The following is a 27014-nucleotide window of genomic DNA, read 5'->3' as shown; positions in this document are numbered from 1 at the left end:
ATTCATTCCTAAGCAAGTAATTTTTAATGCTCATATTCTTGTATTCTATTCAAATTTGAGAGTAATATCTCTTTTGGACAGGAAAAAAGGGAAACATCAGGAGAAACAAGAGAGACTAGAAATTTTTCAGTAAGATCACTAAGTAGATGAAGCCATAGGTTATTGCATATTTTTGGTAACTAGAAACTCTGCTTCCTAGATAATGAAGCTTAAAGAAAGTACAACCATATAATTTATCAGCCAAACTGGAATATTTTTGAAAATGAAAAGGGGACAAAATTAGTAATTATGTTGGAAAAAACAGGCATAACATAGGACAATGGGGGCTGTCCCCACCAAATCAGGATATAGTCATTCCACCTAGAATTCTGCAGATTGTACCTACATCAATAAATTCTAAAATTATTTGTAAAAGGTGGTAAGTTAGATAGTTGCATGAGCAATTTCAGAAATTCTTTGATGGAGTAGAAAACCTCAAAGGGTAGCTGCCTGTTCCTCTCTAGCGTACACTCCTTGGTTTTTTGTTTTATGTCCTTTTGCTACTGTTATTTTTGTTTGAAGGCAAGTGTGTTTCTTGCTATCTGTTTATTTTATTTTTACTTGTTTGTTTCATGGGGGGGTGTTTGTATGTGTATGTGTGTTGAGAGGCTCTTGCACGCTTTCACCCAGGCACTCGGTCTACTAAGTAACTCTCGCTCTCAAACAGCAACTAACAATTGCTGCGCCTGCGCCTTCCTGCCTCCACCGATAACTAAACCGCCGGAAGCTTTTCCCTCTTCCCATTGGCCCGCTGCTGGACTAGTTGGTCGATACTGCGCATGCTCCATATCGTCCCCTCTTTCCCCCGCCCCCCAACTCTCTCCGTTGTACGCCCCGGGCACAAAGTCGCTAACACGCCTGCGCGAGCGGGCGTGCCCCGGAAGCAGTTCTTTAACCTGCTGACACGTAGCAACGGGGCTAGTACAGGGTCCTTAGTTGAGTTTGGGGGGTTACTGGAGGCTGCCGGAGCTGCCGGAGCTACCACCGCCACCGCCTCCGCCTCCGCCGCCGCCGCCTCCGCCTCCGCCTCCGCCTACGCCTCCGCCTCCGCCTCCGCCTACGCCTCCGCGTTTGGTGAGTGCCCAGTTCCGTGGCTCACTGTTCGGTTTCTCCCCGCACCTGGGCAGCGCGGCTTGTTGCCGCCTCTCGGCACCGCGCCCCGGTCCTTTCGCTCAGACCTTCCCTCCCTTTCGGGCCTTGCTTTGACGAGGCCCCTGCAGGAGTCTGCGCTTTTCTGGCCGGCCCAGGCCTTATTTTGCAGGAGGCTGTCGTGTTGTCAGCTGTCCAGAGGTGAGGAATCATCTTTGTTGTTGATATTTTAGACCCCACGAAATCCCTCCTCCCACGTCCCTGCCCCAAACCCAAGGCATATCAGCTTCTTGAAGTGGAGGTGTCTTCTCGGGCCTCGACTTAGAGTCTAGACATTTCTTTAGCACACCCCACCCCCGACCCATCTTCCAAATGCTGCCCCCCAAAACTTTAGAAGTTATATACTGCCTTCTGAGGGTATTTGCTTAAGTAAAGTATCAGGACCGAATTCAGGGAGGACCTTGGGCATAAGCAGTCTTTGCTGTTTCTTTTTATTGCAGATTATTTGCAATGTCAGGCTTTGACAACTTAAACACGGATTTCTACCAGACAAGTTACAGCATCGATGACCAATCACAGCAGTCCTATGATTATGGAGGAAGTGGAGGACCTTATAGCAAGTAACTTTTCAACTTCGCCCGTTTACTTAGTTGAGATTGCATTGAAAGCATGTACCCCGAATGTTTGGTTCTGCCTAAGAGTGAATGTGTGAACATGTTCCGTATCAGGAACGTGACTTTTCATAATCTTTATACCTCCGGAGAGATCTGTGACACTTGTTTGGGTTGGAAGGGATTACCCTATTTAGGGTTTGGTATCTTATGCACAATTTCCAGGTGTGCCATGAGTGGAAAAATAGATTCTAGAAGAACCTTTTTCTAGTGACAGCATTTGTACATCATTTAAGATATGGATAGAAGTTTTAAGTACCTAGAAGATAGGCTGTTTAGGCCACAAGACGAGTTAAAAGTTAAAGTCTTTTGACAACTTGTTTAGTAGCTAAATCAGTCCCAACTTTCAGACTTTATCAACTGTTAACTGAAAGCACTGAGTGACACTATTGAACAGTGTAAGCTCCATGCTATGAATCATCAGGCGGTTTTCATAAAGCAGCTGATAATCACTTATTACTCCCCACAGCAAAACTTTATGATCAGTCAGTACACACAGATTTCCAGTTACAGACTGAAGTGAGGGGGACTCAAAACCTTTCATCCACGAACTGTTGAAAAACCAAAACTCTGTTCTTTTTATAGTCCATGGTGTTTGTGGCAAAAAACTTAAAGCTTTTTACCAATCTCCTCCAGGACAGCATATTCTTAGTTTCTTAGGTCCTTAAAGTTAATCTTTTCAGCCTGCCATCCAGTGAAGGCGTTTCCTATACCAGGCCTACTTAACCTTTTTTAGATGGTCCAGGACCACTTTGAGAATCTTAGGAAAACTGTGGGCCTATTTCTGAGAAATATATGCATGCAAACACCCACAGTAATGTGCATATAATGTCTAGACAGTTCGTGTGTTAGGTGTGCATCTGTGGACTCTGAATTAAAAACCTGATGAAGATTGTCCCAGGTTGAGGGCATGGAAAGGGTGCATATCCAATCTGAGAGAAACATTAGTACTAGAATGTGTTTGAATTAATAAATCTGAATGAAAGTGCCCAAGAATTTAAAAAAGCAAAAATCAAATTCAGCCCCACAGTATCATCTGTCTTGTATAGGCTATACTTTTTACAAAACAAAACTCCTTGAATCTGCTTATTTTTTGATACATTCTAAAGCTTCCCCCCCCCTAAAATTCAACACATTGGACAATGGGAGTGAACATGTAAATAATGCTGTCTGTGAACCACTTTTTTTCTTTCTTTTAAATTCTCAATTACATGCCATTGAAGATTTATCTCTTTTATCAGTTAATCGGGCAGAATTGGAAAAGTCATGTTGAGAAATTTCCACTCATTTATATACTTAAATATGTGTTTCTTGTGATTGTTCAGTGTGTGACAGGGCAGATGAATATAAGATTGGTCAGGGTGCTGCAACAGGGTTTTGGAAAACCTGTCTCTGTATGTGGGCCTGTTTTTAACCAAATGATATTGATGTTTGGACTCAACAGAATTATTCCATTTAGATTGCAGCCTCCTAGCTTTATCTGTCTCTGCCTTTCCTATGTTTCTTTCTTTCTGTCCATGTTTGCATCTCTTAAAGGTGTGACTTATCTTTTCTTTACACTTAGCATCTCACTTCAGTTCTCCACAGAGCAGAATATCTAAAGATATTCTTGGTAACTATTCTCACAATTCTGTTCCAACCAAATCATGTACCACTAAGCATTGCTTCTGTACTAATGAAAAAGTTTCATTCCAGGTGCTTATATAAGCATTACTGCCAGTTAATGAATGTGAGTTTATAGATGATGCTTAGGAAAATAAGAAGCCTAATGTGTTAGCAGTAATGACTGGGTTTCTGAACTTTATATAAAAAAAAAAATTGAACTCCTCTATATGTACCTATATGTATTGTTTCTGCACCCTAGTGACATTTTTATGTCCATGTCAGTTTATCAAATAACATTTTGTTTGTTACGCCAACTTGGTAACAAGGATCAGCTAACTTTTATCTCTCTATTGATGAAAATCTAGGTTCACATAGCATCTGACTTGGATTGTCTTCAAATTTGACTTGACTTATTATTAGTCCCTAGTTCTACATTTGCCCTGTGAAGTCAGCTTTAACATTTTGCATAATTTCCACTCTGGGTACTGTACATTCATACATTCATACAACAAAAAATAAACCCAAATAGTAAAAGGTCGTTTGATCTCAACCTGTCATATTGGACAGGTTCCACATTGTATTCTAGATATGCCTATAAAATATTTAGTAATACCAATTACATATTTTTTAAAGTCTTGAAAGCTAGTATGTTTTCATCTTCCGAAATAGCTAATAACACCTTTATGGACTATGTAAGGATTTTGATGAACTTAAGTAGTCAACCCAGTATATTAAGACGCTTTTTGTCTTTGTTGTTGATACTGAGTGCTTCTGAGAGTATTGGTTTACATCTGCTGCTTTTCCTGCTGTAAAAGTGTTGATTTAGACTATAAAGGTCATGTCTACCATGCGGTGTTTTAGTTTAAAACCAACAGGAGTGAGTCAGGAATTTTCCTGAGCAGATCCTGCCAGAAAAGAAAAATTGTAAAATTCCACGGTGTTGTCTTTGTCACCTTATATCCTGAAGAAGGAATGATGGTGCCACCTTTAAAGCTCTTATTTGTTTGCAGTGTTTCTTTTCCTTACATGAAATTTATGGGTCTGCATCAGTGTTTCTGAAGTGTGGCCTGCAGACCCAGAGGGTTCTTGAGACCTTTCAGGAAGACGTTAAGGTCAAAACTATTTTTGTAAAAATTCTAAGATGTTACATACCTTTTTAGGTGTGTTGAGATTTGCACTGATGTTGCAGAAGTAATGACTGGTGGAACTGCTGTTACCCAAATATGAGGCAAGACAATGGCATCAAATTGTTCTAGTAATCGTTGTATTCTTCATCACACGCTTGTTGGGGGGGGGTGAGGGGAATCATTTTCACTTAAGGGTGCCCTTGATGAAGCTGTAAGAATTACTGTTTTATTAAATGCTGATCTTGACAACACACATTTTTAGAAAAGTCTATGTGACAAAGTGGGAAACAGTCCTCAAGCACTTGTGCTTCATACTGAAGTACGATGATTATCTCTAGGAAAAGCCCATGTACAATTTGAGTCACAAGTTGATTCAGCCACTTTTTTGTGGAAACCATTTTTATTGGAAAGAACATCTGACAAACTATGGTTATTCAGACTTGAAAAATTTCTCAAAAATGAGTGAAGTGACCTGTTACTTCAAGGAAAACAATTGACAGTATGTGTGGCCAAAGATCAATTTCAAGTTTTCAGGCAAAAATGAGGATTTTGGAAAACTTGTATCCATCATTGTGAACTTGTCAGCTTCCCAATAATTAACCATTTTCTGATGAGATCAGTGGTGATGTTAACAAATCTGATTTTTAAAATTTATATATATATTTTATATTAAGTGTGTCAATATTTGGAAGAGCTGCATAATTCATACTAATATTTTCTAAATGGCCAATGCGTGGTGTTACAAAATCATACATGAATAATAAAGGATCCAATTAAAGTATAAGACAGATCAGTTTATTCTAATACAACAGAGTTCATTAGCATTGTTTCTATTTCCATGTTGCAAGTTAAGTTTAAAAAACTACCACTTTGCTTTGCATTTTGATGTATCAAAAAGAATATTCGCTCTATGCACGCGGGAAGATGAAGATGGCCGAACAGTGACCAAGTCAGTGCTGTTCGTGTGTCTGGGTAACATCTGTCAATCACCCATTGCAGAAGCGGTTTTCAGGAAACCTGTAACAGATCAAAACATTTCAGATACTTGGGTCATTGACAGTGGCGCTGTTTCTGACTGGAACGTGGGCCGGTCACCAGATCCAAGAGCTGTGAGCTGCCTAACAAATCATGGCATTAACACAGCGCATAAAGCAAGACAGGTTACCAAAGAAGACTTTGCCACTTTTGATTATATACTATGTATGGATGAAAACAACCTGAGAGATTTGAATAGGAAAAGTAATCAAGTTGAAAACTGCAGAGTGAAAATTGAACTACTTGGGAGCTACAATCCACAGAAACAACTCATGATTGAAGATCCTTATTATGGTAATGACACTGACTTTGAGACTGTCTACCAGCAGTGTGTGCGGTGCTGCAGAGCCTTCCTGGAGAAGGTTTGCTGACCTGGGTCCAGTCCTGCTGTGGCCCAGGCTCATCCCACAGGCCCGCATTCTCAGTCAGGTGTCACAGTGTCACCATTCCCTAGCCAAGGCTGCAGCCCTTTCTTCAGTTAACTCACTGTTTCTTACCTTAAAAAATAATTGTAGATGGAAATCGGTTGTTGTGTTTGGCGGAAGAATAAATAAAAATTTTTGATTTAGACAGTTTATGGGGTAAGTGTTCTTAGACTAGTTGAACCTCCCACTTTGCCCCAGTTACAGAAATAGTGTGGAACAAACAAAATAGTAGAGCAGCAAAATAGAACATAATGAAGTAAAACATCACTGTAAGGCCTATCAGCATCTGAGCCCATCGGCACTTCCAAGAATCTGCACTACCTCTTCCCTCTGTGTGGGTGGGGCCCCTGCCCTGCACTCCCTCTTGATGTCAGGGCCTGGTCCAGTGATGTTGGCAAGAAGTGCTCATATATGCGCAGGGTGCACACTTGTGCATTTACAGGACAGGAAGGAAGAAGATTTGTGGGATTAATCTTCAGCACCTTCACTCCTTAGTTTGTGTCTGTCTAGTTGATTTCATACGGAAGTCAGCTTAAGTGTTCCCGTTTGAACCACTTTGCCTCTGGAAATGTAATTATGTCCGGGAAGAAGGACACTTGTGTGCTGGTTTACCTTAGGGTCAGTTTGGGGATGGCATCTGCTTTTACATGCATGTAATTAACCTGAATGTCAAATTTAGATCAGCTTAGGTGGGAAAAAAATAATAAGTGGGAAAAAGTCCTTCTATGTTGGAATGCTTAAATATTGATATGTTAAGTATTCTTTTATCAGTGCTTAGTTTATAGGCAAATATAGGTAATTTCTGTGCACTTGGAGATAGCTGATCTAAAATTCACATGAATATATGTCAGAAAAGATTGTTTTCAAATAAACTGGGGAAATTACAAAAATACAACTAAGGTAAAAAAAAAGAATATTCATGATAATCTGGAAAGGTTATTAAAATACTCTTTTCCAACTACAGGTCTGCAACACTAGATTTTCTTCAAATACTTCAACTAAAACAGTATATCACAACAGAATGAGTGCAGAAGCAGATATAAGAATTTGCAGCTGTCTTATATGAAGCCAGACATTAATGAGATTGTCAAAAATAGAATACAGTGCCACTTTTCTCAGTAATTTTTTAAAATAATTTTTTCATAAAAATGTTTATGCTAACATGTAATGGATTTACTGTTACTTTAAATGAATTAATAAGTATTTAAACATTTCTGTTTTAATTTCTAAAATAATAAATATTGATAGATATAACCCACATAAAAAAATTTAGGAGTTCTCAATAATAAATTTTAAGAGCATAATGGGTTCTAAGATCAAAGACTTTGAGAACCACAGGTTTATGTCATTCTTGTTTTTTCTATTGCATACACATTGATATTCTCTCTCTTGCTGTCTTTGGAGAGAGAGTATAAAATGCAATTTGTTTATGCAGATTGTAGAAACCTCCATATGGAGGTTTTCTAGCTCTTTCATAAACTCCAAGGTGGGTTTATGATGCATCCTAACAGAGATCAACACAATAGCATATTTTACTAAATCAGAAAATGTGAGTTCTTGTCCTAATTCAACCAGCTAGCCCTGTGGAAACTCCGTGTGTGTGTGTGTGTGTGTGTGTGTGTGTGTGTGTGAGAGAGAGAGAGAGAGAGAGAGAGAGAGAGAGAATAGTAATCAAGATACTTGTATACCAGAATGACTGGGGAAATGCATGTATAGAAAAAGATATTATGGCTGTCTCTGTCAGGTAGGATTTGAGGGTAATTTTTTACTACAGTTGTTAAAAGAGCTGGCTATTGGAATTAAAAAGTCTAGTTTTGAATCCTGGCACCACCGTGGACAAATCATTTTAACCCAAATATGTTTCCACATTTTTGTAATGGAGAGGATGATAAAATTGACCTCCTAAAGAATTGTAGAGAGAATAATGTGAGATAATTCACATTAAAGACTTAAAACAGTGTTTCACACAGTAATATTCAAAAGGCTATTATTTATGTTTTTGGAAATTTTCAGTAGTTAATATATACCCATGTATTACATATGACATTTTAGAATTAATGAATTTCAACGAATAATAAATATACAGGATTTTTAAAGGTGCAAAGGTACAAAAGTTTATAACCTGAAAATTAAGTCTTACTTCTCCTGTCTCTGGGTCCCTTTACCTATATAATGGTGTATATAATGTACGTGTATATATATATACACACATGCACATAGATATGCATACGTATTCTAAAAAGCATAGTCACGGTGGGTGCATATGGTATATACTATTCTGAATATTAGATTTTTTCTTCCCCACTGAATATTTATTGATTATCATTTCTTACGAGTACAGACAAAACTGCCTCACACCTTTAAAAAGGTGCAGAGTAGTCTGTGCCTATATCACAGTGTAGTTACTGATAGCTGTATATATTTTGTTTTGGTTTCTACTTTTTGCTATTAAAATAATGCTGTAGCGAATTCTATATTTTATAGCTAGAAAAATAAATAGTATTTTTTTAAGCATGTATTGGACTAGCGTGGTAAGTCATGAGAATGAGAGCTATGTGTAGTTGAAACTTCACCTTTGATTTGCTTTTAATCAAGATGTTCAGTTAATTTAAAAATTAGATTTAATTTTAAAATCTCAATAATGAGGTCATTAGATTTTTTATATTTTTCAAAAGGGAATTATAAATTTTTAAAGATAATTAGACTAAAAGATCTCTAAGGCTTCTCAGCTCTCATTTTTAAAGTAACTTACTTTTACAATAGTTACTTTACTTCTTTATTTCTTACCATTGATAGATAAGTCATATTTTTCTGGAACATAGTAAAACAGGTCTTTAAAAGATACTGCTTCAATATCCTTCTGTTCCCTGTTGTTTTCATCACTAAAAAAGCCATGGTAAGGTTTCCTTCTAAAATGCAAGATTTGTTATAGTACATAGCAAAGGAGACAATAGGTATACAATTACTTTGAAAAATTAAAAGCACTATTTAGATGCAAGGTGTGCTAATAATGTTTGTATATTCAGAAAGCTTTCACAAAAAAGAAGCTTGATTTTTTTCCACTTTTTGAAATTGATGGTTGTTCTTAAAGAGATTTACCCACTTGCAAAAAATAACATACTACAGAGAATAAAGAAGAATGATTTTATACTCATTCATTCTCATGGAGAGATCTGAGTTACAGTGGAAAATTAACGTAACATGCGGTACAAAGTCTGTCATCCTGAGTTTTTATTCATAGTCTTGGGCATAAATTTTATTTCACAGCTATCTTTATGTATGCTCACTAAAGGGGAAAGTATAAGAAAACGTTTACGTTTTCATTTGTTGACCTCCTGATGTTTAAAAGCTTAATAGTTTGTGAAATGCTTAAGCACTGCATAAGTGAGTTTTAGCATCATCAGGAAAATTCTCTATAAAATACAGACAACTTATTGTAGATAATCAGCTTGATCTTAGTAATTAATTTCAACCACGGTTTATAAAAACTGGCAAAGAGATATCCTGGGAATTGCATGACTAAGATTTTCTGCCTGTTGGGAATATCAGTTTGGGGCGTTGACATAATTCTGAGAAATGTAACTTACTTTTATTGTAGACAGTATGCTGGCTATGACTACTCGCACCAAGGCCGGTTTGTCCCTCCAGACATGGTGCAGCCACAACAGCCGTACACTGGGCAGATTTTCCAGCCAGCTCAGGCGTATACTCCAACTACGCCTCAGCCATTCTATGGAAACAACTTTGAGGATGAGCCACCTTTATTAGAAGGTACGATTGGTTGCAACACTTGATAGTACTCTATAGTACCCAGCTGGTCAGTGAAAATAAATCTTAGTTTGGAGAAGTTACTCTTTTCTTTAAAAGAATAATACTGTAGAAAACAGTTTTCTACTAAAGTGACTCATTTTGAACAGAGTATATATGAAACCACATTGAGCCAGGAGGACCAGACGTTTAATAGATCTTTATAAAGTGATAATAAAGTATGTCAGTATATGAGCAGAGTAACTTTTACTTCAGATTATTATTGAAATTCTATCAGTGGAAGAAATGAGAGGAAATAGCGTGGTATTGATTATTCTGCATGGAAATAAGCTGACAGAGCTAGTAACATCACTGAAAAGTACGGTGTTTTTCAAATTGTATCCCGAAACACAAAAAGCAGTAGTTCTAAAGTGTTTCTTGTTTTTTTGATCAGATACGCTTTGAAAGTCTAGTGAAAGCTATGCATACTCTCCTCAGAAAAAGGCACACACATGCAGAGAGACGTAGTTTTGTATACATTTTCACAGGGCCTCCAGTGTTCCTGAAGCCTCAGGTATAGAGTCCCTTACTGTTAACACTGTCCATATATTCTTTGCTATGCAGACATAGCAGAGTGTCTGTTTCATCATGTCCATACCTGTTTCTAACATCAGACCAGAAATTGGATATTTGTGGAATAAACACCATAATCAGTAAAGACTGATATTGAGGACTCACCAAAATAGTATCATCTCATATTGCTAGATCACTCTTTTGATATTGGTGGTTTCATTTTTTCTCCTGTTACAACATAGATTCTGGTAAACTAAAAGTATATCACAAATCCTGATTGACTTCCTTATTTTCTTTTTCTTTAGAATTAGGTATCAATTTTGATCACATCTGGCAAAAAACACTCACAGTGTTACACCCATTAAAAGTAGCAGATGGCAGCATCATGAATGAGACTGATTTGGCAGGACCAATGGTTTTTTGCCTTGCTTTTGGAGCCACATTGTTACTGGTAAGATGTTAGTTGCAGCTCTCAGTGTGAGATTAAATGTTCCACCAAGAGCCTTTATTGAGACTCTGCTTATACAATCAAGTCTTTGATGTGTCTTAAATAGTATTGAGTTGTTTGAATTTGTACCTATTCATTACTTCTCCATTGATAATAGATATAGTGTATTTAGAAATCATTTCTTGTTTCACTAAGTGCTTCAGTTATTAGGGAAAAAATATTAATAAATATCGTATGGCTTTAGTCTCTCATCAAAATTCCTTCCTTTCAAAAACTGACAAAACTTTTAGCATATTGCTATTTTTTAAAATTTCATCATTGGGTGGTGTTTTGTTGTAGCAATGCTGGTCTTCTATATATTATTTGAACATTTAATGAATTGAATCATTAAAGGCAACAGGTTTTAGTCCCTATCTCCCATCTCCCTAAGAATGTTAAAGCATATTGAAAATGAAAAGTTGTAAAGATAATTATTACTGTTTGTTTTATTTTATGTTGTTTCTGAATTAGAAGAGGTAAATGACATAATGGATCGAAGATGGACTTTTTAGTCAGAAAAACTGGGCGTGAACTCAGTGCTCCTACTCCACCCTTGAGCAAAGTCATTTCATCCTTCACCTCCCTCTCATAGATAATACTATGCTTCCCACCTAACAAGTTTGTTTTGGAGATTAAACAAGACAGGTTATGTGAGAACACTTTGAAAAGTTTAAAGCACTGTATAAGTATAAGGTTTTATTATTACTATATGAGTGCATTAGTGAACTCAGCTGAGCCCTTTTAAACTTCTACACTCTTACTCAAGTATTTACAAACATATTGATTCTAACAAAAATCCCAAGGATTTTGCTATTTAATGTAATCTGTGGAGACATTCTCCCAATTGAGTTTTATGTCAAACATCTGACAAACCAGGAACTTTTTAAAGGCTTCTCTGTGGACTGATTTTAGTGATAGCATAACCTGAATACAATGTTTGTTCACATAGCTGGACTAAGAATACTGACTACAATTAAGCTAACATTCACTGCCCTGAGCCCTAAGACTGTTCAGTGCTGTCTTTTATAAGAGCAGAATCTTTAAGGTTTGTGTGTGTTTGTTTGTTTGTCAGAGAACTGTATAAAGCAACCAACAATTTGGAAAAACAATGAAAGAAGAAAATATATTCCGTTATATTCCTCTTGCCCAGTTATTAACCACTTTTCTTTTCTCCTCCCCTCCTCACAGAACCCTGGCTTCCTGCTTATCCTGGCTTCCTTTCTCCTAATTCCTCTAACACCCATGTAAAGTGAATAATGAGATTATTTCTGCTGTTAAAAAGATTATAGCTACATCTGCCAATGAGAATAAATTGCTTCAGGGCAATTTTGATGGAATTTGGGTACTTTCAAGTGATACTAGCTACTATCCAAACATCTGAATGGCTTTCCATCTTGTCTCTGTAGTTTATTTGCTTAAAATCAGCCAGATTTCTTTTTAGAAATCTACTACTTTAGGTGATCATACCATGATTTTATATCTTTGTTGAATTCTATGCCAAGCTCAAATGGTAACTAGAAAATGAAAAACAATATCTGTGTGTTGGGAGGTGGATATTTTAAACTTCTTAAGAAGGATATAAAAGCCAGTCTGCTCACTGTTTTACTTCTCTGTATAAAGAATAGGTACCTTTGTGGATTTTAATGCTCACAAATTGTATATTTTCTGTGAGTGCCATTTCAGGTGAAAGAAGCCAAAAATAACTATTTTGCCCTTAACCTGTAATCTTTTCTTTACCCATAGGCCGGCAAAATCCAGTTTGGCTATGTATATGGGATCAGTGCAATTGGATGCCTAGGAATGTTTTGTTTATTAAACTTAATGAGTATGACTGGTGTTTCCTTCGGTTGTGTGGCAAGTGTCCTTGGATATTGTCTTCTTCCCATGATCCTGCTTTCCAGCTTTGCAGTGGTATTTTCTTTGCAGTAAGTGCTGGTCTTTATTTTGGGGGTTGATTGACTAATTCTGTGTAATAGGATTTACCTCATCATCAGTTTGAGGTAAATCACTGATTCAACAGCATATTAGATAGTGCCTCTTATATGTGAGGACTGTGTTTTATATTTCTCAGTGATGAATAATGGAAGTGAGAACAAGTTTAAAAATCTTTTATACCATCTCTCTTTTACCTATGATAAAGAATTTAGTTTTTTGCGTACTTAGCAGTGTCCATAAACAAATTGAACAGTGGTGATTGTTAACTTAAATACTGCATGGAAAAGGTCAAGTTGTTTAGAATTATACTTACCCTCTCTTTGATATTTTTTATACCATATCTGACTTCTTAAAGATATCGGGCAGGGCTTCCCTGGTGGCGCAGTGGTTGAGAGTCCGCCTGCCGATTCAGGGGACACGGGTTTGTGCCCCGGGCCGGGAAGATCCCACGTGCCGTGGAGCGGCTGGGCCCGTGAACCATGGCCGCTGAGCCTGTGCGTCCGGAGCCTGTGCTTCGCAAAGGGAGAGGCCACAAACAGTGAGAGGCCTGCGTACCACAAAAAAAAAAAAAAAGAAGATACCGGGCATATGCTAAGTGGATGAATAATAAACACATATTCTCTCTTTAGCAGCTTTTTAACTAAAAATGGAGCATTCTTTTTATGGAAGAGGCTGTTACTAGCCTACCGTGTTCTCAGATGTACACAGCTTTAAATATGTGTTATTTTAAAATAATATTTTAGGTAAGGTTAAAAATAAAGGTATAGGGCTTCCCTGGTGGCACCGTGGTTGGGAGTCTGCCTGCCGACGCAGGGGACGCGGGTTCGTGCCCCAGTCCGGGAAGATCTCACATGCCGCGGAGCGGCTGGGCCCGTGAGCCATGGCCGCTGAGCCTGCGCGTCTGGAGCCTGTGCTCCGCAGTGGGAGAGGCCACAACGGTGGGAGGCCTGCGTACCGAAAAAAATAAAAAAATAAAAAAAAATTAAAAATAAAATTAAAAATAAAGGTATAAGTACAGCTAATAAAATTGCTTCTCATGGCCAGTGCACAGATGCTCTCTCAACAGTTCAAGCTCCTCCTTGTGGCTAGTGCTGGACGACCAAAGATTGAGCTTTGTTACACTTTGAAAATGAAAGTTTAGGAGAAGAGTATATATCACCTATTTGGTAGTAGAGATTTGGCAGGATGATGGCCTCACAGTGTCCCTGCCTCACTCTTCTCATTTGTTAAGATTGATACATTTACATTCAAATTTTACACACAGTATTTTCTACTGAAACAGCGTTTTCCCACCGGAGTTAGTTTTGCAACCGGGGGACACTTGGCAATGTCTGGAGACAATTTTCAGTTGTGAAAAACTGTGGGAGGCATGGATGCTCCTGGTATTTTATGGCTGGAGGCCAGGATGCTGCGTAACTTCCTAACGATGGACAGATACACCCCCACAGCAAAAGCGCGTCCACCCCAAATGTCAGTGCTGCCAAGGCTGAGAAATTGTGCTTGATTAAGGAGCAAGATGTGTTATAGATGAGCTTTTTATCACATGAAATAATGGAATTCACTGTGAGGTACATTTCAGCATTTGAAAAACATCTTGATTATTTCTGAGGATATCTACATGTGGATTTTTAAGTGCTTTTTTAAAACTTATTCTTATGTAACTAATCTCATCTACTGTTTCTCTCCCCTCCCCGTTTTTCCTTGTCGGCTACAGAGGAATGGTAGGAATCATTCTCACTGCTGGAATTATTGGATGGTGTAGTTTTTCTGCTTCCAAAATTTTTATTTCTGCATTAGCCATGGAAGGACAGCAACTTCTAGTAGCATATCCTTGTGCTTTGCTATACGGAGTCTTTGCCCTAATTTCTGTTTTTTGAACTGAATTTATCTCGGATGTGAACATTATTGGGCCAAATAGCAAAAAGGACTTTGAACTCTTAAATCAGACCAGCAAAGTGCTACAGTAAAACTCTCGTGCAGATCTGATGTTTGACTCTTGGAGCAATGGAAGTAAATACGTATCTTTTGTTCATTTTTATGGAATTTTTGAATACTGTGTTGGATTTACCTGCAGTATGACTAGGTTTAAATGTTTGTGCTAATACAAATAAGAAGTGCTATTTCTTTCGTGTTCCTGCAGCCTTAGAAAAACAGCTCTTCTCCTTGCTAACTATATATTATGATGTTTTTGATGGATTTTTATCAACTGTGGGAAACTAACCACAGAGATAATAATCTTTCTTAAAAACAACCCATAATAAAGAAGACATAAGACTTATTGGAGAAATATTTTCCAAGGAGTTAGGAAATAAAAATTACCTGTATTCTCAAGTCAGGTGCAGTTGAAGCAAAAAAGTGATCCCAATGTAAAGTTTTATGAGTTTGCACTTCAAAAGTTTGACAGTCCTCTAAATTATCTCATGGAGTTTTAGCTAAATTCAGTGATACAAGTAGTTCACAGTCTACCTTATTGTAGATGTGAAATGTGAACATCTCTTCAGATACTAGCATTAACTAAACCACATTGACCTAGACTCTGCATTAATGCTCATAATTGGATCTCCATGTTTCCCAGGAAAAAGAAAATCACTAACCTTTTTTGCGAAGAATATTTAAAATGTCACAGTTTCAGTATTGCAGTTTCAATGTAAAGTACATTTGATGCTTATTAATTAAAATTTTCCCAGTTGATTTAAAGTGTGTTGTTGAGTTTACTTTTGCTAACCCACTGTTCTCGGTGTTCCATTTTCTTTAGGGTCTGGTTTTGACTTGTATTCCCAATTTATTTTAAGCTTTAAGAATAGTGGTCATCTAGTATAGAATCAAAAAATGAGATTAAACAAAAAGTAGTTTGCTTTGAGTTACATTATTTCCTTGTATTGAATTTATTTGGTTAATATTGTCATGTTCTCTTGTCAGAAAGTCTGTAAGAAAATACCATATCTTGATGGTTGGCTTTTTCTGGAGCCAGATTCTGATTTTGGACAAAGCTCAGTTATGAGAAAGGTGCCATACTGGGAGGGAAAATGTTGCTCTTTTTTTTTTTTTTTTTTTAAGAGGAGGCTTTCAGACTAAATAAAAAGAAATGCCACGCTGACATATTCATGGTTTTTTTTTAGAGCTAGTGTTCAACCATAAAAGGTTAAAATAATAAAACATACTTCTTACAAGAAGATCATGATTTCTGATCTCTGGAATTACATAAATTTGTTTTCCTTCATTAATATTTAATCTTCTGGAGGAACGTACTCACTAGTAATTAGCTATTGGCTGGGTTTTTAAACTTACCAAATTGTTTTAGAATATTTTTTATTATAATCCTTGGATAGTATCTTTTTTGCCTTTTTCAATTCATTTTATAAGCGTAAACAATTCTTCCTAAGGCAAATGTAATGGGTGCCTTCTGTTAATATCCAGTTCTTCCTAATGAAAAGGGTAGATGATGCTTTGGGAATTAAAATCTCCCTCTGTTAGTTAGACTTAAGACCATTAATCTTCAGCTAAATTCCCCAAATAGATCAAACTGTTTTCTTATTTTTTTGCCTCCACCCCCAACAAAATAATTTTTAGTTTAAATCAATAATGTAGAGATTTTTGTTGTTAGTTGTCTTTTATTTAACCCCAAAATGATTAGTTGCAAAACTATTTTATATTCTGTCAGAACAGGTATACAGTGGAATTGCCTTTGATATAAGAGTTCTCAAGCTTGCTTGTTTACATGAAGAGTCATGCGTGACCAAAATTCCCTTTTATAAAACTCTCTCATCAAAAATACAGTATATGTAGCCATATTTGTGCATACTTTAAAAACGGACATAACTGTGTCTCAGAAATACGATGTGGTAATGTTTTTCTCTAGCTTCGGAATAGCTTTCTGCTTCTTCAGCTAAGTACCAGGAAGAGCATATGGTTTGCTTTTAGGTCCATTTTATACCCAAACCATGCATGTACCTTTAAGTACTGGAGATGCTCTCAGCATCACTAAAAGCTTACCCAGTGACTGTCTCTGAGTAAAACTCTTTGTGAGTGGACTTTTCAGGTTCACTCACTCAAGCGAGTGTGTTTATGCAGGCATGTATGCCAAAGACATGCAGTTGATTTTACATATAGTATAAATGTATATTTTACAACTTTGCTGTAATACATTTACCAATGGGTGTTTTCAAGAGCTGTATAAGAAAGCTTATAGAAATAGGCATTCTTTTGCCAGATAAAGTTATGCAGATAATGAAAAATGCTGTAAATCTTTAAACACTGTCCTTACAAACTGGTCATCCAATCAAAGAGAATTTTTTTAAATGTATCTAATGATTTGACTTGGGGTGGGATCTAAGTACTATGCATATGACATTTTGCAACTATAATAGGCATTGCTCAACTCAAATATATTCCAAAACTAAGTGAGGACAATTATCTCTGTAATGTTATAGGATACTCAGACCCAGTCATGAAGAATTATGGGAAATCAAGATGACATTTGGAGATCTGCCTGTTGTCATATAGAGCACATCTAATGTAATGACTTGAACAATTTGCTTAACTTGCCGTGTGGGAGAAAAAATTATATATGACACAGTGCTTAGCCTGTTGTAAAGTTGTGCCAAAAATTTTCCAAAAAAACGTAACTCGGTATACATCATCACATGAAGAGTACTTACCAAAGAACAGCACTGGGCCTTCCTTCAAGACTTTAGCTAGAGCAAGCTTCCTACCCAAACAGTAGCCCCAAGTGAAATCTGTCCTCGCAAAGTATCCACTGATTCATTCTGTAGTGTCAAATTCCAAATCACCAAATGAACTCAATTATTGTAAATCTCAATTTATTTGGAAATGAAAGCTTAAGTTACTCCTCAAGCAATGTATTTGTATCTTAATAATATGCTTGTTTTCAAAGTAACTTTAAGCATGAAGCATTTAGTAGTAGGCAAAAACACAAGTACATTTTTAGTCACAGTAGTTAATGAGAGTTTCTTGTTTTCTTTTTAGGATGTATTTAGGATTTGGGGGAAGGAGTGGCAATAACAAGATTATCAGGGTCTATTGGAAATGCCCTAAGGAAAAATTGGTTCATGTGCTTTAATGAGTAGATAAGTATGATCTGTCATTAGCTTGTCAAGCATACAGTGTTGACTTTCAAACATCTTAAAGCCTGTCCTCACCACTTTCTCCACAATCTAGGCTGTTATTACTTGACACCACCAATGAAGAAATCACTGATTTTTAATCAGTTCTACTTCTGCCACCATCCAAATTATTGAAGTTTGAATTTTAGTGCATTATTAGTAGTACTTGAATTTCAATAAGTTACTTTGTTCATGAATAAATACCCAGTTTGTAACTGGGCAGTACGTAAAAACAAACATTAAATATTAAATTACTGATTTCTAGAGATTGGCAGATTACCTAGTCAAGTGTTTTATATTATTGTATTCTATTATCTTGGAATGGTGACCATAAAACCTGAAGAATGAAGTCAAGACAGTGTGTAGTTCTGACTTTTGCATCACAGATAGGAATATTTCTTCCTGTGCATGAAGTTCCTAGTCTAGTTAATAAAGAACATTACCTGCTGATGGAGCACAATGTCCTGTGTTTGTGCAAATAAATTAAAAAGATTACATATGCAAATGAGGACTAATTAAATACAGAGTTCTCCTAATTTAAAAGCACAAATACTTCCTTGAGCACATTAGGTTCTAAAAATCGGATATTACATTTTTCATGAGTTTTATTAGGCTTACCTTGCATATATAATTTTTTTTTTTTTCTGAAACTACCACTAAATATGGTGATAGCTTGTAGGGTGATGAATTACGTATTAAGGCGTTATAATCGCTTTTCAACACTTGCAGCACAAAAGAAATTTTAAATATGAGAAAACGAAGTACTCATAAACATTTAAGATGCTTGTAAATTTACACCTAGTTGCCCTACTCTGATTCTCTTAAAAATAGAGAAAACAACATGGTTATTTCATTTTTTTCCCCAGGTAATTACAGTTCAAACGAATGTCTTTGTAAAATTTAATGACACATTTGCTTGTAGGTTTCAGTTTTGTGATTTTTGATAATATTATAGGACTTGGTAGCGTCTTTTCTCTAGGCAGTCAATGATCCTAAAAGCCCTATTATTTTAGTGCTTGCTTCGGCAGCACATATACTAAAATTGGAGCGATACAGAGATTACCGTGGCCCCTGCACAAGGATGACACGCAAATTGTGAAGCGTTCCATATTTTTAAGACCTAAATGTAAGGCCAGACACTACAAAACTCTTAGAGGAAAACATAGGCAGAACACTCTGTGACATAAATCATAGCAAGATCCTTTTTGACCCACCTCCTAGAGAAATGGAAATAAAAACAAAATAAACAAATGGGACCTAATGAAACTTAAAAGCCTTTGCACAGCAAAGGAAACCATAAACAAGACCAAAGACAACCCTCAGAATGGGAGAAAATATTTGCAAATGAAGCAACTGACAAAGGATTAATCTCCAAAATTTACAACCAGCTCATGCAGCTCAGTATCAAAAAAACAAACAACCCAATCCAAAAATGGGCAGAAGACCTAAATAGACATTTCTCCAAAGAAGATATACAGACTGCCAACAAACACATGAAAGAATGCTCAACATCATTAATCATTAGAGAAATGCAAATCAAAAGTACAATGAGGTATCACCTCACACTGGTCAGAATGGCCATCAAAAAAATCTACAAAAAATAAATGCTGGAGAGGGTGTGGAGAAAAGGGAACCCTCTTGCACTGTTGGTGGGAATGTAAATTGATACAGCCAGTATGGAGAACAGTATGGAGGTTCCTTAAAAAACGAAAAATGGAACTACCGTATGACCCAGCAATCCCACTACTGGGCATATGCCCTGAGAAAACCATAATTCAAAAAGAGTCATATACCACAATGTTCATTGCAGCTCTATTTACAATAGCTAGCACCTGGAAGCAACCTAAGTGTCCATCGACAGATGAATGGATAAAGAAGATGTGGCACATATATACAATGGAATATTACTCAGTCATAAAAAGAAACAAAATTGAGTTATTTGTAGTGAGGTGGATGGACCTAGAGTCTGTTATACAGAGTGAAGTAAGAAAAAGAAAAGCAAATACTGTATACTAACAGATATATATGGAATCTAAAAAAAAAAAATGGTTTTGAAGAACCTAGGGGCAGGACAGGAATGAAGATGCAGACATAGAGAATGGACTTGAGGACACAGGGAGGGGGAAGGGGAAGCTGTGACAAAGTGAGAGAGTGGCATGGACATATATACACTACCAAACGTAAAATAGATAGCTAGTGGGAAGCAGCCACATAACACAGGGAGATCAGCTCGGTGCTTTGTGTCCACCTAGAGGGGTGGGATAGGGAGGGTGGGAGGCAGATGCAAGAGGGAGGAGATATAGGGATACATGTATAGCTGATTCATTTTGTTATACCGCAGAAACTAACACACCACTGTAAAGCAATTATACTCCAATAAAGATGTTAAAAAATATAAAAGCCCTATTTTATATATTTTAATTTTCAAAATGGGAATGTTTTTATTTCCTTTTATGATTACATATCATTATAGTAAAAAGTAATATTTCTCTTCAGCAGTAAATAGGAATGTATTATTGATAAGATGTTTCAACGTGGATGACCCTTGAAAATATGCTAAGTAAAAAAGAAAGCCAGATGTGAAAGACTACATATCATATGATTCCATTTATATGAATTTCTGGGAAAGACAAATCTCTAGAGATAAATCAGTAATTGCCTGGAGGTGAAGTGGGGATTGACTGCAAATGGGCAGGATGGAACTTCTTGAATGATGATGGTCGTGCAACTGTGTTTATTAAAATCATTAAAGTGTACACTTAAAATGAGTAGATTTCATGATATGTAAATTATGTCAATAAATTCTTTTTAAAGCATGGGGAGAGAATGGGAGGAAGAACAAACTGCTGGAACATCGGTATTTTTAGAGTTCAAGAGAAAAGTTTTAGGATGGACTTCAATAGAGGGAAAAACAATATAGTACTTTCGCCCAGAGAAAACAAAATGAAGTAAAACTGCCCTCGCCTCAGATTTCACTCCCCACACAACTCCCTTCAAATAGATTGGTGTGCATTTTATCAGACCATACACACAGGTTCCCTCTTCCCCTCCCCCTTTCCCCCAGTGGCTCCTATACATATGAATACACACATACATGTGCCTTGTTTTAGAATTAAAATTCATAAAACATAAAATTTATTTTAACAAATTTAAAGTGTACAGTTCAGTTGCTTTAGTATATTCACAATGTTGTACAAGTGTCATTACTATCTAATTTCAGAATATTTCCATCACCCCTAGAAGAAACCCTATACCTCTCAATTCCCCACCTCCCAGACCCTGGCAACTGCTATTTATTTTCCGTCTCTGGATTTGCTTATTCTGGACATTTCATACAAGGAGAAGCATAAAATGTGGCCTTTTGCTTCTGGCATCTTTCACTTTGCATATTGTTTTCAAAGTCAACTTCTTTTTTTTAAGCAATCTATTATAGGCATCATTATGTATGTTGAACATTGAAATTTCATTCTTTTTAATAGCTGAATATCATTATTTGAGTGGTTAAATTTACTTCACCAGTTCCCTACTGTTGAACAATTGGGATCTTTGTATCTTCTTTTAAAAATTGTAAGTAGTGCTGCATTTGTATTGGCATCTTTCATCATTGGAGTGTCACATTTGCTTTTAACAGTGCTGAGGTTGATCATTATTTAAACTCAGAGTTTAAATTCTGAGAATTTCAATAATTTTATTCCCTAACAGTTTTGTTTAATGTGAATATAGTTTTCTGTGATTTGTTGAAACATGCAAGTCGTTTGTACAGGCATTGCTCTTTGGTTCTCAATTATCTCAACATTTTTATTCTGCTCTTAAGCAGTGGAATATGAATACTGCTAAAAGTATGATGTCATACCCACACCTCAAATTATTTCTGCATTAGAATGGAAGACTTCATTCAAAGTGAGATGCTTTTTTTCTTGCCCATTTAGAAGAGTCATTCCAACAGCATTTTTAGGTCAGTGTTTTTATATAGCTTTAAAAAAAAATGTTTGAAATGTACCCATTTAAAATCTCACCTTGAGTGGGTCTGTATGCCTATAAAATTTAGTCATTTCAGGACATCCTTGAACATTTAACTCTGCTGCGCTTTAAATTTTTTCAATATTCATCCCTTGAGATAAGAGCACATGTATAGTATGATCTGACAGTGGCTCAAATTAGGCCTTGTTACCTGATGTGTTCCTATTTAAATTCTCAAGAATTAAATTTTATCACAGCAGCAGTTAAAAAGAAGCCTAAAATCAACATCTCCAATTCAGATATCTGCAGAAATCAGTTACATAAATTTTTATTGAGCTTTAAGTGTTGAATTTCTTAATAGAATGATTTAAAATGCATTCCTTCTGCTTTTTTTTTTGTCTTTGTGTTTGAGGGCATTTGTTTGCTTTGGCATTCTATTTATAATGTTCTATGCCTGTAATAATGCACTTTTTAAAAAACACTGTTTCTGTCCTGTTTAAATGTGGTACATTTTAATCACTACATGAGCATTCATATTGACCAACATACCCTAGCTTAAATGCCAGTTCAGATACTCCTTGGATGTTTATGTCTGTCGCAAGGTCATGCTTAACCAGACTCAATTTTTATCATCTCTTCAGATCATATTCTATTCTGATGCTGGTCTAGGTCACAGTCTTCCTAGTGGGATAACATGGCTTTGGCTTTTTCTGTAAAACATTCAGTCATTTCTGTGGTTTAATAAAAGATTGAACTGCATCTCCAATGAGGTGAATGGTATTTAAATGTGGCTATCTTTGATCATCTACTTTGAACCAAAATTAGAATTTATTTATTTATTTTTTACATCTTTATTGGAGTATAATTGCTTTACAATGGTGTGTTAGTTTCTGCTTTATAACAAAGTGAATCAGTTATACATATACATATGTTGCCATATCTCTTCCCTCTTGCATCTCCCTCCCTCCCACCCTCCCTATTCCCCCCCTCCAGGCAGTCACAAAGCACCGAGCTGAGAATTTAATATTTGACCTAAGTCACACTGATTTCCTGTTTTTTATTTTATTATATCACAAAAATAAGAGATAATCATTTATGAACAAACCACGGAACCTCTGTCTTAACCAGGACCCAGCTAGAGGCAGAATGGGAATTGAGAGTATGAAAGTCAAGACTGAACTGAAGTTGATAGAGGGGAGTCTGGAGCCTTAAGAGAATCAGCAGGGGAAAGGTTGGAGAGTTTGTGCTAGGGAATTTGTTTTAATACTTATACTATGTCATATAGACATCAATATGAAATTTTTAGTGTATCAAAATAAAGCCTACTTACATGGTGTAAAAAGCAGTGAGTACTACCAAATGTAAGATAGATAGCTAGTGGGAAGCAGCTGCATGGCACAAGGGAGATCAGCTCGGTGCTTTGTGACCACCTAGAGGGGTGAGATAGGGAGGATGGGAGGGAGGGAGATGCAAGAGGGAGGGTATGTGGGGATAAATGTATATGTATAGCTGATTCACTTTGTTCTAAAGCTGAAACTAACACACCATTGTAAAGTAATTATACTGCAATAAGGATGTTAAATATATATCAGTAAACCAAAATAATAAAAGCAAAAAAAAAAAAAAGCAGTACCAAAAAAGGTAAACAGTGGAAAGGTATGTTAATTTTTTAATTAATTTTATAATGAAACTCAATTCTAAAGCAGTTTTTAAATATTCACGTAACACAAGGTAATTCTGGTGATATTCAATAGTTTGCAAAACCTCTCAGAAATCCATTTCAGCCTTAAGGTTAGGAAATTTTTCTAGCCGCTGATTTAAATTGCTCATGCTGCAATTAGAGCTTGGGTCTTCTTATTGTCTCTTTATGGGACATGGGATCAGGTCACCATCCTTTAAGACTAGAGCTGGGTAGCTGTGGTCCTTGATCAAGATCTGGAAGAGAGTATCCATGGAAGAGAGACCCATTCTAATGGGCTTCATTTCATCTCTTCCCCGGGCTGAGCATGCTCTGGCTGCTGGTACTGCTCCAAAAATCATTTTTTCCACGTTGGCAATTACAATATTCTGATTCAGAGCAGAACCTATGAATCCGGACAATTAAAAAGCTATAGAAGGTAGGCAGTTTTATCAGCATTTTAAAGAGGAACAATATAGCTACTGCCCAGGGTATAGCTTCTATCCTTACCACTCTGCCTCTATCCTTTTGTCGTCTCACCCAGTCTTCAGTTTATGTTTATTCAAACTTTAACTGACTCTAATATAGAAATGGAAATGAGATGTATTTAGCATTTTGTGCATATCAAAGTTTTATGTTGCCTATTCTCAGTTCTTTAACAAAATAAATGAACTGAATATTTCATCTCTAAGTGATGGGGAAAATATTTTGGATATCTTTTTGCAAGGGATGTGGGGAGGAATAGGCCCTTGCTTTGAGGTTTTTCTGGTTCAGTAACTGGGGGAATGTTTCCCACCCTTGTTCAATGAGCTTTTCCCACTGAATGCAGTTCCAAGCCATTAAGTGCCTACTGTGAGCAAAATCCTTTGGCTTCCTCCTTACAAGCTGAGTTTTCTCTGCCTTAATGCTTTTCTCTCAACTGATTTTCTGATTGCCCTTGCACTCTTCTCTAGTGAGAAGATTCTTCACATCTTTCTTTCATTGTGTAGCCCGGATCGGGACGTTCATGTTTCATGTATCTGATGACAAGTAAATAACAGTGACCCACATTTACTACTTTTTGTGTGGCTAAGAATGACATGTTTCTTGCACAATTTTGAACTGAGAACTAAGAATGAAAAATACATATCTTAGCATTAACCTTGCTAATAATTTGATGAGATCTTGATTGTCATTTTTGAGCTTTAGTTTTCTCTCTATAAAATAAAGTTGTATTAGATTCTTTGACACATTTCAATTCTGAAATATATATATAACTTTTACACACAACACTTAATTTATATTGTATATATTATATATAATGTTATGTATTAATATATAAAATATATAAATATACATGTAGTTTTTGAAGTAATAAAATCTCAATTATATTTCAGAAGAATATATATAGTCATCTATATATGTGTATACATATATATATGAAAGTGTTCCCTATATATATTCTAGTTTTATCAGGCTATGTGAAAGTATATATGGAGTGATTTCTTTGTTAAAAAATAAGCATAGCACACACACATATTTGTCACCTGGCACAAATATTTCATTTAACTGAGAGAATTGATAACTAGATGCTCTTTTCCAGACCACTTGAATTGCTTGGAATTTTTAACTATACCTTAGAAAGAAAATATGATTTTGCCCCAATAACTCCTAATGTAATCTTGGCTTTTAAATATTTTGTCCTTCTAATCTAATTGCATTGGAAAATATTATTAAGCAGGCACGTTTGATATTCTAACATTAGAGTAGTTCCTTTTTTTTTTTTGGTTCATCAGGGCTCCTCTCAGTCTTATAAAAATAACCTAATTCAAGGTACCAAGGACTTTCATCTGTATTATTACTGGCCTCCCGGGGTATTACATGACTCTTCTCAAAAAGTCCAGTGGCCATTTCCTTAGTTCAATAAGTAATATGTCTTGGACAAAATATAAGCTGTGGTGCTCTTGAGGAAAGCAATTATGTCCATTTCAGCAACATAGGAAATACAGGAAAAACCAGCATGGCTCTCTAAAAAGGTAATGCCTATGGAGGAAAGGGTGTTTTAGGGCTTCTTTCTTAATAATTTGATTTTTATACTTACTATAATGCAATAAGCTATAAGATGCATGATATATGTAGTAAGACTTAAAAGTATAATATAATAAATACCTATGTACTGTATTTCTAGGTTGAAATGTAAAAACATTAAGTATAGTTGAAATACCCTGTGTATATTCTAATGGTAGCCCATGTCTTCCCAGCAGAAGTTACTAATATTCTGAATTTTAGGCTTATCATTCTCAGCATTCCTTTATATTTTTACTACATGTGTGCCTATTCTAAAACAATGTAGTATTGTTCAGCATGTTTTTGACTTTTATATAAATGACATAATACTGACTTACTCTTCAACTTGCTTTTTTCACTCATAAGTTTGTGAGATTCACCTGTGTGAATACTTTGTGAAGCTCTGTTTACTAGCATGTAGTAGTCCATTAACATATCACAATGTATTGATCCCTTTTTCTACTGATGACATTAAGTTTGTGTCCAGTTTCCTGCTTTTACAAACAATAGTCTGTGAACGATCCTGTGTGTGTCTCCTTGTATACGTGTGTGCAAGGGTCTTCCTAGGACTACATAAGGCTTAAGTGCCACATCTTCTTGACAGTTTGTATCTGTCTTATCCCAAAGCCAAACAGCATCCTCAATATTTTAAGGATTTTAAAGTTTTGCTTTTCACATTAAAACATTTTTTTTTTATCCACCTGGTATATGAAGTCGGGATCCGATTTTTTTTTCCATATGCATCACCCGTTGTTCCATCACCACTTATTTAATAGGTGTCCAGGAAGGGTACTGGTAAGCTAACCATAAGGCATTCTTCTCACTTAGACTTAAAAAGAATGGAAGGGAAAAAAGAACCTCCTTTTTTTCCCAATAAAGAAAAGAAGCTCTCTTTAAAATTTGTCTACATTTCCCTCCTTCCTCTAGCCTCATGTCTCCCTGCTCTTACCCACATGGAATCGGCTTCATTAATAGAAAATATATGACTTAGTGGAAGCAGTACCTTGGGATGGTATGACTTCCTATCTTCTAAGCCAGAGGTCAGTAAACTACTTTTTCTGTGAAGTGCTGGATAATAGATATTTAGGCTTTGTGGGCCAAGAGGCAGGCAAAATCAAGGATATTACATATATATATGTGTGTGTGTGTGTGTGTATATATACATATATATATATACACACACACACACATATATATGTATGTGTGTATATATATACGTATATATGTATGTGTATATATATATACACATATATGTATGTGTATGTGTGTGTGTGTATATATATATATATATACACACATATATATTATAGGTATGTACCTACACACCAAGAGGGAAAATAAAATTCCACAATATTTGTATTAACAAAATTATAAAAATAATTGAGTATATATTTTGATTATGCAAGTCTACTAATGTGCAGAGTAGAATTCCTGATTATCTCATTTATTCTTCCTCACAACCTGATGAGGTAGA

The 27014-nt window shown here is 36.1% G+C and overlaps 1 protein-coding gene, 1 non-coding gene and 1 pseudogene across 5 annotated transcripts; all 3 read left to right on the top strand.

The window, feature by feature from the left end:
* The first annotated feature begins 899 nt into the window (after positions 1–899).
* On the top strand, positions 900–26546 carry YIPF5 (Yip1 domain family member 5). Of its 4 annotated transcripts, none has more exons than XM_089909443.1 (6): positions 900–1113; positions 1629–1748; positions 9590–9762; positions 10617–10762; positions 12542–12723; positions 26468–26546. In XM_089909443.1, the coding sequence occupies exons 2-6, from the start codon at positions 1639–1641 to the stop codon at positions 26529–26531; spliced, it is 675 nt and encodes a 224-aa protein (XP_089765569.1). In that variant the 5' UTR covers positions 900–1113; positions 1629–1638; the 3' UTR covers positions 26532–26546. The 4 variants fall into 4 exon arrangements, with proteins under 4 accessions (XP_089765569.1, XP_022445705.1, XP_022445707.1 ...); XM_022589997.3 differs by lacking the exon at positions 26468–26546 and adding an exon at positions 14448–15424 and having other exon boundaries at positions 904–1113; XM_022589999.3 differs by lacking the exons at positions 900–1113; positions 26468–26546 and adding exons at positions 1206–1329; positions 14448–15424.
* LOC111182994 (low molecular weight phosphotyrosine protein phosphatase pseudogene) lies at positions 1798–9583 on the top strand (annotated as a pseudogene).
* On the top strand, positions 18869–18971 carry LOC115803338 (U6 spliceosomal RNA). Its single transcript, XR_004024018.1, has one exon. It is a non-coding gene; the product is annotated as a U6 spliceosomal RNA (small nuclear RNA).
* Positions 26547–27014: the final 468 nt, after the last annotated feature.

This window comes from Delphinapterus leucas, chromosome 3, assembly GCF_059928025.1.
Source record: "Delphinapterus leucas isolate spDelLeu-1000000601 "Yukka" chromosome 3, BTC_Dleu_Yukka2, whole genome shotgun sequence".
Taxonomy (NCBI): Eukaryota; Metazoa; Chordata; class Mammalia; order Artiodactyla; family Monodontidae; genus Delphinapterus; species Delphinapterus leucas.
The sequence above is the reverse complement of the archived record's forward strand: the minus strand, read 5'-3'. Positions and strand labels throughout refer to the sequence as shown.

Excerpts from the sequence above, each read along its gene's own strand:
- YIPF5 (XM_022589997.3), top strand. The coding sequence starts at position 1,639 with ATGTCAGGCTTTGACAACTTAAACACGGATTTCTACCAGACAAGTTAC. Across the intron at positions 9,763-10,616 it reads TGAGCCACCTTTATTAGAAG|AATTAGGTATCAATTTTGAT; the intron begins GTACGATTGGTT and ends CTTTTTCTTTAG. Across the intron at positions 10,763-12,541 it reads TTGGAGCCACATTGTTACTG|GCCGGCAAAATCCAGTTTGG; the intron begins GTAAGATGTTAG and ends CTTTACCCATAG.